This window comes from Alexandromys fortis, unplaced genomic scaffold (assembly GCF_014885135.2).
Source record: "Alexandromys fortis isolate MF-2015 unplaced genomic scaffold, M_Fortis_MF-2015_v1.1 scaffold_6, whole genome shotgun sequence".
Taxonomy (NCBI): Eukaryota; Metazoa; Chordata; class Mammalia; order Rodentia; family Cricetidae; genus Alexandromys; species Alexandromys fortis.
Genome location: NW_026067902.1, coordinates 6,850,263 through 6,865,207, shown reverse-complemented (window position 1 = coordinate 6,865,207; position 14,945 = coordinate 6,850,263). Strand labels below are relative to the sequence as shown.

Sequence of the window (14,945 nt, the reverse complement as noted above, 5' to 3'; positions counted from 1 at the left end):
TTTTTTTTTTTTTTTAAATCTGTGATTTGTCAGAGTCAACGTTGACTTGTCCAAGAGAGAAAGTGTGAAACAGGACATATTCTGAAAATAAACCTGCTGAATGTGGTGATGTGCAGGCCAGGGGACCCACACATAAGCAAAGAAAAAGCTTCACCCCCCAAGGAACTGTACAACCCCAGATTCCACTGAAATACATCTTTTAGATAGCTGTTAGCCAGACTGTGATTGCAAAGATCACAAGTATTTAGCTATTTTTTCCTCCAAAGCTGATTTGAAATAAGGAAGTGGGTACTTATAGCTCTGGGCTAGTTCTGAGGATTCAGTCTTCAGAATGTTCCTTGCTTCAGGGCTTAGGATACTTACTTTCCCTGGTTTTAGGTTCCACAAGAGCTTGATCTGAAGGTCGCAAACTCAGCTGTGACAGTGGACTCCCAGGGTTGCTGCTGGATTTGTAACCTGCTCCTGCAGGTTATTGGATTTGTAGCTTTGACTTGTGTGACATCTGCCTCTGTCCTTATTTTATCTAGATTCTCTCTTCAGGGTTTGTACAAGGACATCACAGGTACAAAGACTGAGATACAAAAAGATTCCATTAGAAAGCAGTCTTGGAAAGTTGATTCAAAGTTGCTGACATTCCACCATCTTCAAAGTGAGTTAGCTGCACTCTGACTGGAGAAGAGTTAGTATATCCAACAGTTCCTAAGCCCCTTTGGGCTAACTTCTGTAGCAGCAAATTTTCTCATTGACATTTGAAGATGGAGAAATGACATAAGGATTTATCTGCCAACACAGTGTTTGAAAATAAGAAAAAAAGTCATACTTTGAAGTTTAATTATACTTCATACATTTACCTAGACCTTTCAGAAACTGCCTTTGGAGCAGGGGGAAGAGGTGACAGCCAGTAGTGGCCCCTTCCCTCATCTTATCCTGGTTAATATTCATGTAAGAAGCTTTTATGGTGATCCTTGCAAGTGAGGAGGATTCTTCATCCACGTGTTGTTTATTGACCCAAATTTACCTGTCTAATAGATCATAAAAATTACTATTGGTCTATAATACCTATTCCTTATTTGTTAAAATTTGAAGAGATTACTAGCTACTTCCACTCTTCAAACTTCCTGCTCTTACAATCACATACTTTTCTGCTATTTTAATTCTGTTACAGTGCCCATTGTGTTTGTCTTTGAGGAAGGCATTTGACTCACTTTGGTCTTTGACCAATCTTATTCTTCAATGGTTTTAGTTTTCCTTAGAACCTCCCACTTACGTTGTGAGTTGTAGTGTAAATAACTTGCTAAATAAGTTTTGTTTCCCATTCCTGTGCTTCGTTCTTCCTCTGCCTCCCTTCCTTGCACCCTTATTTTGTTGTTGTTTTTCCTTCCTCCTGCCCCTTCACATCTGTCAGAAGGCTGCTCCCTTCATCACTGATGCTCCTCCCATTTTACCTTCCAGAGGAACAGGCTTTGCCTTACCAACTGCAAACCCTTTATCCCTCTTTAATGGGCAGCACCTTGCTCCTTCTAAGATGCGGACTTAAAAAACCAAAAAAAAAAAAAACAAAAAAAACAAAAAAACAAAAAACCAAAAAAACAAAAAACAAAACAAAACAAAAAAAATCTCAAAAGAAGCAGTGCATATTTTTTAACCCAATATTTTAGAGATTGGTCATGTCTCTGGCTTTGTTGCTCTGTCAAGGGAGGCAAATATCTGAGCACATGGGAATTAGAAATTTTAGGGCTTGAAAGAAGAAAAACTCTCATTTCAGCTCAAAAAGTTAAAAGCTGATTTTAAAACTCGAAATGAGTTTCATATCCTGGTTCCTCTGGGGCTCATACGGCATCTGATCTTTGCAGACTCCTAGCAAGTGCCACATTTCTCTCTTTCATGTCCCTGCTCACAGCTTCTGCGAGGCTTGGGGAACATCCTGCATACATGCTCTCCAAGGCAGGGGGCACTCACCGTGGAACCAGCATTTGCTTTTCATCTCTGCCTCCATGCTGCCCTCTAAAGAAAATGCATCCTCCACATCTGTCCAAACTGTCGCTCCATTCACTGTTCACAGAGAAAACACGTGCATGCAAATGACGTCAGAGGACAATTTCATAGCAAGAACCATGTGAAGCGGGGCCTGGAGAGATGGCTCAGTGGTTAAAAGCATTGCCTGCTCTTCCAAGGGTCCTGAGTTCAATTCCCAGCAACCACATGGTGGCTCACAACCATCTGTAATGAGGTCTGGTGCCCTCTTCTGGCCTGCAGGCATACACGCAGACAGAACATTGTATACATAATAAATAAATAAATATTTAAAGAAAAGTTACAGCTTCCACTTCCTTTTGAATTCAAGGCCAGCCTAGGCTGAACAGTAGGACTATCTTGAAACACTAAATGGACTGAGGAAGGGCTGTGGAGAGTAGAGCTTGAGCCCAGCACCCCTGAAAAAGCAGATTGTGGTCACACTCACCAGTGACCCCAGGGTTGTGGGAGCCAGAGATAGGAGGACTCCTGAGCTTACTGGCCTGCCACAATGACCAAAACAGCAAGCTCTAGGTTCTGTCTGCAGGGAACAAGTCAAAGAGACAGAAAACACTCGCCAATCCAGTCGCTGCAAGTGCACGCTCACCCTCACAGACCTCACACACACAAAGTGACAGAAAACACCCACCATCCTCCTCCAGCCGCTGCAAGTGCACACTCACCCTCACAGACCTTGCATGCTCACCCTCACAGACCTCACACACACAGAGTAACAGAAAACACCCATCATCCTCCCCCAGCCGCTGCAAGTGCATGCTCACACTCACAGACCTTGCACACTCATGCTCACAGGCCTTGCACACTCTCCTTCACAGACCTTTCACGCTCACCCTCGTAGACCTTGCACACTCATTCTCACAGACCTCACACACACAAAGAGAGAAAAGAAAGAAATGGGTGTATTTGTCTCTCTTCCCACACCAAGTCCCACATAGCCCAGGCTGGCCTTGAATTCACTAAGTAGCCAAGGATGGCCTTGAACTTGAGCTATCTTTTGACAGGGTTTCTCTCTTTTGTAGTTCTGGCTATTCTGTAAATTGCTATGCAGACCAGGCTGACCTCAAACTTACAGAGATCCACCTGCCTCTGCCTCCGGGGATTTTTGCCTCTGTGCCCAGCTGGGCTTGAACTCTCGATTTTACTGTCTCCACTTCCCTGGTGCTGGGGAAGTGTATACCTTTTCCTTTTTAAAGCTGGTTCACTGTTATCACCGAGGCTGGCCTAGGACTTACTATATAGACCAGGCGGACTTCAAACTCCATCCCCCTGCCTCAGTCTCCTCCGTGTTGAGATTGCATACATCACCATGTGTGGCTGTTAATATTTTTGGAAGAATAAAAGAAAACTGTTTGGGGCAGGCAAAATAGGAATATAAATGTTTGAACTTCTGTCCAATTTGTAATCAGACAGAGGTGATTTACTATGGCAGACTGGTGGCTGGGCCTGGTGACCTTTGTTCCTCTCTGAGTGGAGGAACTGTGGCCATTGAGGCTTTTGGGCAGTGGTTCTCAACCTGTGGGTTGCAACCCATGGGGGGGGTCAAATGACCCTTTCACAGGGGTCACCTAAGACCATCGAAAAACATATACATTTGCATTACAATTCATAACAGTAGAAAAATTACAGTTATAAAGTAGCAGCAAAAATGATTTTATGGTGGGGCTCACTACAACTTGAGGAACTGTATTAAAGGGTCGCAGCCTTAGAAAGGTTGAGAATCACTGTTTTAAGGGCTTTTTCACCTTTTGCCTAGTTCTTAACCTCTTTACGCCTCGTTTCTGTGTGTGTTTCCTAAAATAACGCAGTGAGGTGGAGCTGGACGCAGTGAGTGAGAGATGACACTCTCAACCCCCACACCACTAAACTCTCACGTGACACTCACTTGTCACAGTTTCGACGTGCAATGTCACCCACAGGTTCCTATGTTTTAACACTTGGTCCAGCCCAGCTGTGGTGCTGTTTTGGGAGGTTTGGGATTTTTGGGGTGAAGGCTTACAGCCTGCCCCACTTCACCTGAGCTCTCTCTGGTACCAAAGTGTCTTCCCCGCCATGACAGACAGTACTGTCTGCAACAGGGAGCCAAGTTAAACCTGTCCTGCTTTTATTACTTCTGCTAGTTATTTGGTCACCGTGGTGACAGCGGTGGTCTGCCATACACGGATGCCTGCCTTGTGCTTCCTTCCTCCCTGGTGAACGTGTGTGCGCCCCTCCCATGCGTGTCCCATCCTCTGGGTGGCTGGCAAGCAGTCCTCATTTTCCTCCACTGCTGGACGTCTTTCAGATTTGCAGTGGCCCGAAACTGGCACACATTCAGTAGAAATCGTGCTTCGGGGCTGGGATTTGGATCTTCCCAGTGTTAGTGGTATGTAGTCTGCTGTGATGCTGGGCGGTGGCAGTGAGTGTTGGGGCCCAGCCAGTCCTGCTGGGACACACCTGTATCCCCGCAGCATGTTGTGTTGCTGATTCAGCACGTCTAGTGGGTTAGAGGCATTGAGTGCACTTGTGATTTATGATGCTTGCAAATTACAGTGAGTGCATTTATTAGGGTATAACCCCACTGGAAGTTGAGAAACATTGCTATTACCTGTAATTTATGCTTCTGTGTCTGTTCTTACCTTATGAATCAGACATCAGTTTTGACAACCCACCTCCAAATTTATGAAAGAATTACATTTAGCTTCAAATAAACCAAGCAGTATTGTCTGGATGCTCTGTATGTTTGCATTTCTGGGAAAGCCAGAAGAGGGTGTTGGACTTGTTTGTGACTCCCTGTGGCTGTTGGGAATCGAACCTGCATCCTCTGGATGAACAGCCAGTACTTTTAACCTCTGAGCTACCTCTCCAGCTCCAATGGTGGAATTTTGTTAGAAGTAGCATGATGGTGTTGTTCCAGGGGCTTTTGGGTTTTCTATTAGCTTTGGAGACAAAGTCTCACTTCCGTAGTACCAACTGGGCTGTCACTCACTTTGTAGCCAAGCTGGCCTTGAATTTGCTGTAATCCTCCTGCCTGTACCTCCCGAGTGCTAGGTTCACAACCATCTGTAATGAGATCTGGTGCCCTGAGCACTGAGAATACTGTATACATAATAAATAAATACATCAAAAAAAAATAGTAGAGATAAAATAGGGTGGAGAACAGTCAGAAGACAGCCAGTGTTGGTCTCTGGCCTTCATTTGCACGTACATGTGTGTATGTACTCACATGCACATGTGCATACAGCCACGTGAACACATACATACATACCCCGTGTGTGTATGTGTGTACGTGTGTGTGTGTGTGTGTGTGTGTGTGTGTGCATAGAATTCAGTTTTGTTAGGAGCTAATTCTGGTGAAAAATTTGTTTTAGAACATCAAATTAACACCCCACACAGGAACTTAAGGGTGGCTTTTTGTTTTTGTTTTTGAGTTGCTGTGGTACAGGGACAGAGCTGTGGGACACTCAATGGCACTTGCAGAGGTGGAGCTGCGAAAACAACTTCTCCTAAGAGGCGGTGAGAAGTGCTGGGGCGGTCTTCTAATTAAAAAACTGTATTTATAAGTGATTAAAATGACAGCTTTGAAAAATTGCTGAAGAACCAACCTTTCACAGCAGCTGCATCCCCCTCACCCACCTCGTGAGCTGTGTGTGATCCAGCTAGGGGCAGTCTCACAGCCGGGACTCAGTATTTTCGGTTGTTACAACCTTGAGTGTCCTGCTGGCCTCTGTGGCTCCTTCAGTGTTGAGAGTGGCTTCCCCTCTGAACTCTGAGTTACTGCTCTTCACGTCGCTGCCAGACACTGAGGTCTCACTGTCACTCCGGTCCCTTTTTTGGGGAGGTGGGGGAGACCCTATCTTTATCTATACGGTGCTTTTCTCAAAGTGTATTGTTCCGTAAGAGGCTACCTTAGTCCCAGAGTAGCTGAGGGAACCACTGCGTGGTGGAGGAAGCTGGCATTAGGCAAGGTGGCGATTAACAGGTGTTCTAAACTCAGCATCACTTCAATCAGCTGCAAGACCTCCAGGAGCTGTGCACTTACCGCTGTGTGCTTGTGAAGGAGGGCATTGGCCTGTGTCATCTACGGTGACTCCCTACTGCCATCACGAATGTGTTTTAGGGTGGGGTGAAGGTGGGCAGCGGGAGCATGCAGACACTCCGTCCAATCCTGGAGTGCTGCACCACCAGGCGCTGGGCCTGTCCTCAAACCCTAGTCTCTCTGCAGGTGTCCTGCCTGGCATTTAAGATCGTCTTATACTTTGAATCTGGAATCCAGCGCCAAGCAGTTCCACTGCCCGAGTAATAGGACATCACCCCCCTGCGTTCTCGCTTCAGTGGTAGACAGGAGCAGCCGCTTCCAACACCTTAAATAAACACTAAAGGCAGGAGGAGACGCAGGAAAGGGCCTGTTCTCCTCTAATTAAGACCAGAGCTCATAGCTTAGAGAAATGACCCAGGCCATGGTCTCTGTGACGTTTGGGGACAGAGGTCTTCATGGTTCCTCTTAGCTCTCAGAGCATCTGCCTCCTGTGACTTCAGTAGGTGACAGGACAGGGGAATCAGAGTGCAGAGTGCAGGCCTGCCCTCCCCGCAGAGAAGCCCATGCCCTCTGTCCCAGTTAGCGCCCTGTTGCTGATGAGCAGTGACTAAGCCGGCCTGTGGAGCAAAGGGTGTGATTCTTCTTACAGCTTCTAGGTCACACTGAACCTCTGAGGGGTCAGGGCAGGAACTCAAGGCAGGAACTGAAGCAGAGGCCATGGAGGAGGGCTACATACTGGGTTGCTCCTCATGGCTCATGTGGCCTGCTTCCTTTATAAGTTTTTTTTAATATTTATTTATTATGTATACAATATTCTGTCTGTGTGTATGCCTGCAGGCCAGAAGAGGGCATTACAGATGGTCATGAGCCACCATGTGGTTGCTGGGAATTGAACTCAGGACCTTTGGAAGAGCAGGCAATGCTCTTAACCTCTGAGCCATCTCTCCAGCCCCCTTTATAAGTTTTTTAAGGTCCTTCCAGGACCACCTGACAAGGGGTGGCAATGCACATAGTGTGATCTAGGCCCTCCCACATCAACCGTTAATCAAGAAACCCTGTACCAGTCATTTATCAAGAAAATACGCCACAGGCTTGCCTATTGGTCAGTCTGAAGGAGGCATTTTCTAATGTCCCTGGCTTGTGTCAGGTTGACAGACACTAACTAGAACACCCCTAGAAAGGCTTTTTGTCACACACTGAAAAAACCCAGCTGTTGCAGATTCCTTCTGCAAACACTCTTCCCTGACACCGAGGGTACTGATGCTGAGTTGGTATCTCTGACACCGAGGGTACTGATTCTGGGTTGGTATCTCTGACACCGAGGGTACTGAGTTGGAATCTCACTAGCAACAGTATAACAGAGAAATAGATATGTCTGGGAGCTGAATCCTTGTATTAAATTCCATTGCCTCTTTTTGCCTGTGACCCATGGTGAGTGATTCTCACCCATACTTTTCTCATCTGTAGAGTGAGCATTTGCGATAGTTATATAGTTGCTATGAGGATGAGGAATAGGTGAGACACTGTGTCTCATCTTGTCTGCTTTCTTTGTTTACGTTTTAATGGTAGATAGATAGCTGTAACATTTTATTTATTGTTTGTTTGTTTGTTTTTTTGAGACAGGGTTTCTCTGTGGCTTTGGAGCCTGTCCTGGAACTAGCTCTTGTAGACCAGGCTGACCTCTAACTCAGAGATCCGCCTGCCTCTGCCTCCCGAATGCTGGGATTAAAGGCATGCACCACCACTGCCTAACATTTTTATTTTTTAAGGAAAGAGCTTTAACATATCTTGACAGATCTGTCTGGTGTTAGGGAAGTCTGGTATTAGGACTAGGACTCAGATAGGCTAAGGTACCAGCCACTAAGCCTCACGATTGGAATTCAAATCCCAGAAATCACACAGGAGAAGGGAATTGACTTCGCAACATTGTCCTCCAATCTCACACACAGAATAAATGTTTAAATAAAAACCAAGAAATTAAACGCGGGTGCATTTTCTTTTGTGTAGCAAGTGAGTTTGCGAATAAGATGCCAGTTTTCTGTGGCAAAGAGGGGAAAGTACAGATATGGGCAGGCGTAAGAGGGCATCCGTGCCCCTGGAACTGGAGTTACAGATGGTTGTGAACCACCCCGTGGGTGCTGGGAAATCAGCCTGGGTCCTCTGCTAGAGCAGCAAGTGCTCATAACCACTGAGCCATCCTCCAGCCCTGAGCGCATACTTTTTTAAGACAAGGTTTTATGTAGCCAAGCCAAACCTTGAACTTGTTATGTATCCAAGGGTGATGTATAATCTCATGTAATCTTCACCCTCTTCCAAAAGAAGACCCGGTGTCAGTATTTACAGATCAGGAGACAGCGGGCTCAGAGGTAAAGCTTTTTGTGGGGAGACCCCTACACGAGCAGGGCGGAACTTCCCTTGGAGCCAGGCAGCAGAGCACAGCCTGTGCCTGCTTGCTGTGCTTGCCCTTGGTGCTGATTGTTCTCCACAAACCTGCGTTTCTTCCCTTCGGCATCACTCGGCCCCAACAGGCACACCGTTATTTTCTTCCGATTTTGAAGTCAATACACACTAATTTTAAAGTTAGCATATTCTAACTGTAGAAGAATTTGTCGATGTAGGTGATTTGTTATTTCCAGCCCTAGCTTTGCTTAACCATGGTGCCCATCTGTGCCTTCATAGAGTATGCTAAGCCCTCAGCGAGTCCTTCTGGACTTACTTCAGAGGCCGGAAACTACAAGGACTGTTTAAATCTTTGCGGTTATGCCGGAAAAAACGCGGAAGGCAGTGGGTATGAGATGAGGGCCTGGGAGTGTGTGTGGAGCTGAAGGCAGTGCGATTCCCTTTGTAAAATGTCTGCACAGCTGTTGTGTTGATTTTTTAAAAATCAGAATTTAGGCTCGGTGTGGTGGCATGTGCCTTTAATGGGAGGCAGAAACAAGTGGGTCTCTCTAGGTCTGATGCCAGCCAGGTCTACACAGTGCAGTCCTGTCTCAAAAAAAAAAAAATTTTTAAACACATTGGGGGGAGGGATGACGTTTTTCTTGCTTTATTTTTTTCTGTTGAGGAATTAGTATTTTCCTCACTGAGGAGGAAGGGTTCTCTAGAAAAGCTGAAACTGAATGGATCGGCTGCTTTGCTTTTAAGGCATTTCTCTTCTTGCTACTATCTCTGGGGATGTGGCCTCTTTCGCCCTCCTGGCTGCTGAGTTGTGATGACCTGGCCAGGTCTCAGGCTGGTGCTGGGCGCCGGCTGCGCTCTGGCGCCCCCTCCTGTCCAACCTGAGGCTGACTCTTGTCAGCTCTAGAGGAAGCCCCGTTGTGAGATTCCCCAGGTTCTGCTTCCTACCTTCATTTTATTGAGAAAAATGAAACAGCTTTCTCCTTCCCTGCCTCCTGGCCCCATCTGCCTCCAGCCACCACAGTGGGTAGTTTCTGCTCTTGTCCGAGGAGCTTTCCTGCCTCCTCACCACCAAAGTCACACCTCCACCCCTCTCCTCAACCCCTATTGATTAACTCTGATTGACTCCGGTTTGCTTTTGTTTTGTTGGTGTTTTGAGACAGTCTCAAGTATCTGCTGACCTTGAATCCTCTTCCTCATTCTTTATAAGGTTTAATTTATGTAAATGGATGTTTTGCCTAAGCACCGCTGACTACCTGATGCCCATAGAGGCCAGAAGAGGGTTGGATCCCTTGTGACTGAATTTATAGACAGCTGTAGACACCCAGTGTGGGTTTTGCAAACTTGAGTCCTTTGAAAGAGCAGTCAGTGCCCTTAACTGCTGAGCCATCTTTCCAGTCCTGAGTTTTCACTTTATTTATTTATTTATTTATTTGGTTTTTCGAGACAGGGTTTCTCTGTGGCTTTGGATCCTGTCCTGGAACTAGCTCTTGTAGACCAAGCTGGCCTCGAACTCACAAAGATCCACCTGCCTCTGTGCAGGCGTGCGCCACCACCGCCTGGCGAGTTTTCACATTTATATGTCACACATTTTGACTTCTTAAGAAAACCTGCAGTCTAATTACCATAAACAATGTTGTGTGTGTATTTCAGTAAGTGACTTTTCAGAAAAGTTTATTTTAATACATTTTCTTTACTTGTGTTGTGTGTGTAGGCTGCCCAAAGACAACTTGGGGAAGGAAATTCTCTCCTTCCATTGTGTGGGTGGCAGGTATTGAACTTGGGTCACCAGGCTGGAAGCAGGTTCCTCAACGCACTTAGCTATTTCATCGGCTCCTCAAAAGTTTTAAAATAGAAAAGTTAGCGCTCACTTCGGTAGCACGTATTGTTATAATTTAAAAATGGCGGCAGGAAGGAGTCACGCCATGCAACAGGGCCCACGTGGAGGGTTTCTTTATTGGGAGAAGAGAATGGGAAGGGGGGGGGAGAGACAGAGGTACAGAGAGGCAGAGACAGACTCAAAGAGATAGACACTGAGAGACAGAGAAGTGGGGGAGGAGCAAGGGAAGGGAGCTGCGCATGTGCACAGAGATCTCACAGCAGGCCAGCGCACTGACTGTGTACTGGGCATGTGCGCAGGGGTGACGCACTCTGCCAGGTCTCCAAGGGGCGGGCCAGGTATGCCCGAATGCCAGTACATTCGCTAAAATTGGAATAGTGCAGAGAACATGAGCATGGCCCCTGCTCAAGCCATGCAAGTTAATGAAGCATTCCGTATTTTTAAAAATGAGAAAAGTTATTGCTTCCCTTTAGTGCTGTATTAAATTTTTGTTCCAGCTTTTAAAATTCTTGTTTCGAAAGTATCTCCCCTGACAAGACAATAAGCATTCTGCGTTACAGATATTGCCAGCACAGGAGCCCTTTGTCAAGCACGGTATGGCCACTGCGTGCCACATTGCCTGCTGCAGTAAATGGGACTTCGCCCTTCCACATGTTCCCACGTCAGGAGTGTCCTCACGTACCCTGTTGTCACCAAACAGTGAAGCTGTGTAGGCGGCATGTAAAGAAGATTTCTCTGAAATGCGTACATACTAATAGCCACCAGCATACTTATTCAATCTTACCCATATCAGTCTGCACAGGGTGGTTTCCTGGCTTGTGCAAGGAGACACACTTCCGCTGGGCTTCACTGAAGGCTGCTCTCTGGGCCGGGAGGTGCTGGAGTACCAAATGTTGCTTCTCTCCTGGATTTTAGAGATGGGAAATGTAGGTGATGTGTACGCCAGGTCTCAGAAATAGAATTTGGGTCATCCAGTTTCCATTCTGAGCTGGAGAACCATGAGGTTCCGGGGAAGTCTGTCCAGTGTGGTACCCACTGAAATCTGAAATCCGGGGCCTTAGTCACAGCGTCCGTGTTTCTAGTGCTCTTAAGAGCACACGGGCTAGTGGCCCCCACACTGGGTGACTCGTGAAGAGCATTCTCGTCGTGGAAAGGCCTGTTTTAAATAAAGGAAACGGGTGAACTGTTCTAACAGCCTGATGGCTTTTTACAAGACTATTATTAATGTTATTTTCAGTCAGTGAATTTAAAAAATGAAAATAAAATCGCTTCATTTTCAGAGCACTTTTAAGCTCATAACACAGTTGGAAGCACAGATATTTCCCATATCCGTGCTCCCTCACACATGCACAGTGCTCCCCACCACAGTGGCATGCTGTCCTTAAATTTTTTATTTATTTATGTTTTATATATCATGCCAGAAGAGGACATTATATCCTATTATAGATGGTTATGAGCCACCATGGGGTTTCTGGGAATTGAACTCATGACCTCTGGAAGTACAGCCAGTTCTCTTAACCGCTGAGTTATCTCTCCAGCCCCCTTGCATGCTTTTGGCAGTCAGCAAGGTGCATAGGTCACAGGTGTGTTCGTTAGGTGTGGTACAGCCTATGGACCCGGCCACTGTGTTATTATGTAAGTCAACTTTCCCTTTTCTGTGACCAAATCGTCATCTAAAAGAACTTAAAAGAGGAAGCTCATGATTTGAGAGGTTTCTGTCCTTGGTTGCTTGGGCCTATGAGTTTGATTAGAGTCTCATGGAAAGCCCGACACAGGTGAAGGCTGTGCTCTTCGCAGGGAACGAGGGGCCGGGTAGAGAAGGGAGAGACCAGTGACTGCCCTGGTAATTGTTTGTCCCAGCTAGGGCTCACCTGAGTACCCACAGCCATCCAGAACAGCGCTTGCTACCAGGGGAGCATCAGGCCTTTAGACACGGGGCCTAGAGGAGCTATTTCACGTCAGCCGTAGCCAGGTCGCCCAGAGGATCTTTACCACCCTGAAAATCCTTCCCCTCCTATTCACCCTTCTGTCCTCTCTCAACATCAGCCTCTAGCAACTGTTTCATTGTTCCATCCCCACACTTTTATCGTTTTCTAGAATGTATGTTCAGAGAAATCTGTTAGTAGATGCTTTAATCGTATGTGTGTATTCATGTATATGGATGAGCATGTATATGCACCTGTCTGCACATGTATGTGCCGGCAGTAGACAGTCTTGAAAAGGTCCTTAGAAATACTGGCAAGTCCTTTGAGACAGAGTTGCTCATTGGCCTGAAGCTCACTATTGAGGCTAGACTGGCTGGCCAGTGAGCCTCCGCCATCCTCCTGTCTCCACCTTCCCCGCACTGGGAGTACAAGTGTGTACTCACGCCCAGTGTCCTCGAGTGGGTTCTGGAGATTACCATCAGGTCCTCATGACTGCAGGACAAGCACCGTGCTGACCGAGATGTCTCCCCAGCCCTGTTGGTGGATTCCTGGGCTGTCAGCTGCAAGCTCTTTCACATGACATATTTTATTTTCTTTGATAACTCGGTGGTTTGAATGAGAATGACCCCCATAGGCTCGTGTTTGAATGCTTGGTCCCCAGCTAGTGGAACTGTTGGAAAGGATTAGGGGGTGAGGAGGAGGTGTGCCACTGGGGGTAGGTTTTAAGGTTTCAAAGCCCATGCCGGGCTGGCCCAGTCTCACGCTAACTCACCTGCAATTAATGGATCAGATGTGCGCTCTCAGCTACTGCTCCAGTGCCGGGATTGCCTGCCTGTCACCATGTTCCCCGGCTCCCTGTCGTTAGGATCATGTGCTTCCTTCTATAAGCTGCCTTTATCTTCATAGCAGTGGAACAGTGTCTAAGGCACAAATTTTCTAAGAATAGAGTTTAAACACCACACTTAATTTTTATTGATTTATTTTTATTTTGGGGTGTGCGTGTGTGTGTGTGTGTGTGTGTGTGCACGCATGCACACACTAGAATCATGTGTCATGTATTTGAAAGTATCCACAGAGGCTCGGAGATAATGTCAGTTCCCCTGGAGCCAGAGTTACAAGCAGTTGTTACAAGCCCATGGGTGCTTGGAACAGATCTCTGGCCCTCTGAAGAGCAGTAAGTGCTCTTAACCACTGAGCCACCCCTGCAGTGCACCCCGCCCCACTTTTTTTTTAAAAAAGAGAATAGCTATTTATTTCTTGACTGTGTAGACCTCCTAGGAAGCTGATCAGGTCAGCAAGGGGCTTTCCTCCAAGCAGTCCCTTGGGAACCGGGGATCCTTCCATCCCATGGATCCCAGGCCTTGTCATTATTCATGAATCAAAATAAGAAGGACCATGGAGAAATGGGCAAGATATCTTTAATGGGCCATGGCTTTCAGGAGTGCATGTCATTTCTGACCACATTCTAGAGGCGAAGACACAGGACCACTCTTGGCTGGAGACACTGTGAGGCTCTTAGTTAAAAGATACCTGGTGGAATGCAGCTAGGGAAGGCATCTCAGAGCTGGTGCTCATGATGGACTGAACAAGAAGTAAATCCCTTCTGTCCTCTCCGCCAGCCATAACCGAAGACTCCAGAAGTCCCACCCACAGTGCAGAGCTGCCCTGGCACAGTCAGTGTGGAGCAGCAGGCTGAGAAGCAGACTTCCTGGGTGCCCCCCTTTTGTCAGAAGGCAGGGCTTTCTTTTTTGTTTTATTTATTTTGTTTTTTTAGACAGGGTTTCACTGTGTAATTTGACCTGGAACTCACTCTGTGTACCATGTGTTTCTGCTGCTTGAATGCTGGGATTCAAGGTGTGAGCCACCACCCTGGCCAAGGGTTTGTTTTAAAGGGGGACTTTCTTTCTTGTTTTAAAAGGGGAACAATTTAATAATGAAATGTCTAGTTTTCTGTGAGCTCCGTGGTGCTGGGATCTGAGCAGCAGCCCTCAGGGTTGAGCAGGAACCACCCTTAACTGCTGAGCCTCTCTCCTGCTCCCGAGATGCCCAGTTTTCAACCATAGACATCGAGGTTTGCTTTCTCTGGTTGCTTTTGTGGTCCTTACATTTTGATGGCCTTTCTGGACCCTCCTATTGGCATTGTTTCTCAGATCTACAGTGATTCGCTCTCGTGGGTTGTATAGATGCTGCTGCAGTCACCGGAGACCTGAGCTCTCCTCACAAATCACAGGAATGCTTGCCTAATCATTCCCGTGGAAAGCACCTGATTAAGGTGCATTCCTTTAAAAACAAATCAACAGTTTCCACCTGTTTTTCTTGGCACTGTTGAAGTGACTATATGGGTCATCACTGACTGACGAGTGTTACCTGCCAGCTGTCCTCTTGCACATAAAAGCTGAGTGTTCATTCCTGTAGTCATGGCAACATGCTTTTGCTAATGAGTGGACAATGTAGAAATAGACTGTCCCCCTCCAGTCCTGTCTACGGCTCATGGAACACAGTATGAGAACATTCTGGAAGAGAGCAGCATGAGGTCAGGCCATCAGCACTGTATCTCACCCCCACTAGGAGGCAAAGGCCCCTGGCAATGTTTCTTAGAGCACATTACTGGATTCCTCATTCCAATCTCGGCTGAGCTGGCACATTTGGCACACCAAGGTGCAAAGGAGAAAGCTATGGTTGTGACTAGGGAGCGGTTTTCTTTCCTGTCTTTTTCCTTAAGCGGGGGGGGGGG

General features: G+C 46.7%; 1 protein-coding gene and 1 non-coding gene across 5 annotated transcripts in view; both read left to right on the top strand.

Moving 5' to 3' along the window:
- The window catches only part of Shld1 (shieldin complex subunit 1), a 69,063-nt gene that overhangs the window by 20,874 nt on the left and 33,244 nt on the right, over positions 1-14,945 (top strand). The window contains exon 2 of one of the 4 annotated variants that reach the window (XM_050134418.1): positions 5,442-5,526. The exons of the other annotated variants lie outside the window; for them this stretch is intronic. Within the exon in view, the coding sequence (XP_049990375.1) occupies positions 5,478-5,526 (49 nt within the window). The 5' untranslated portion in view covers positions 5,442-5,477. The remainder of the gene's footprint in view (positions 1-5,441; positions 5,527-14,945) is intronic. 4 annotated transcript variants of the gene reach the window in all.
- LOC126496857 (U6 spliceosomal RNA) lies at positions 10,625-10,728 on the top strand. Its single transcript, XR_007590463.1, has one exon. It is a non-coding gene; the product is annotated as a U6 spliceosomal RNA (small nuclear RNA).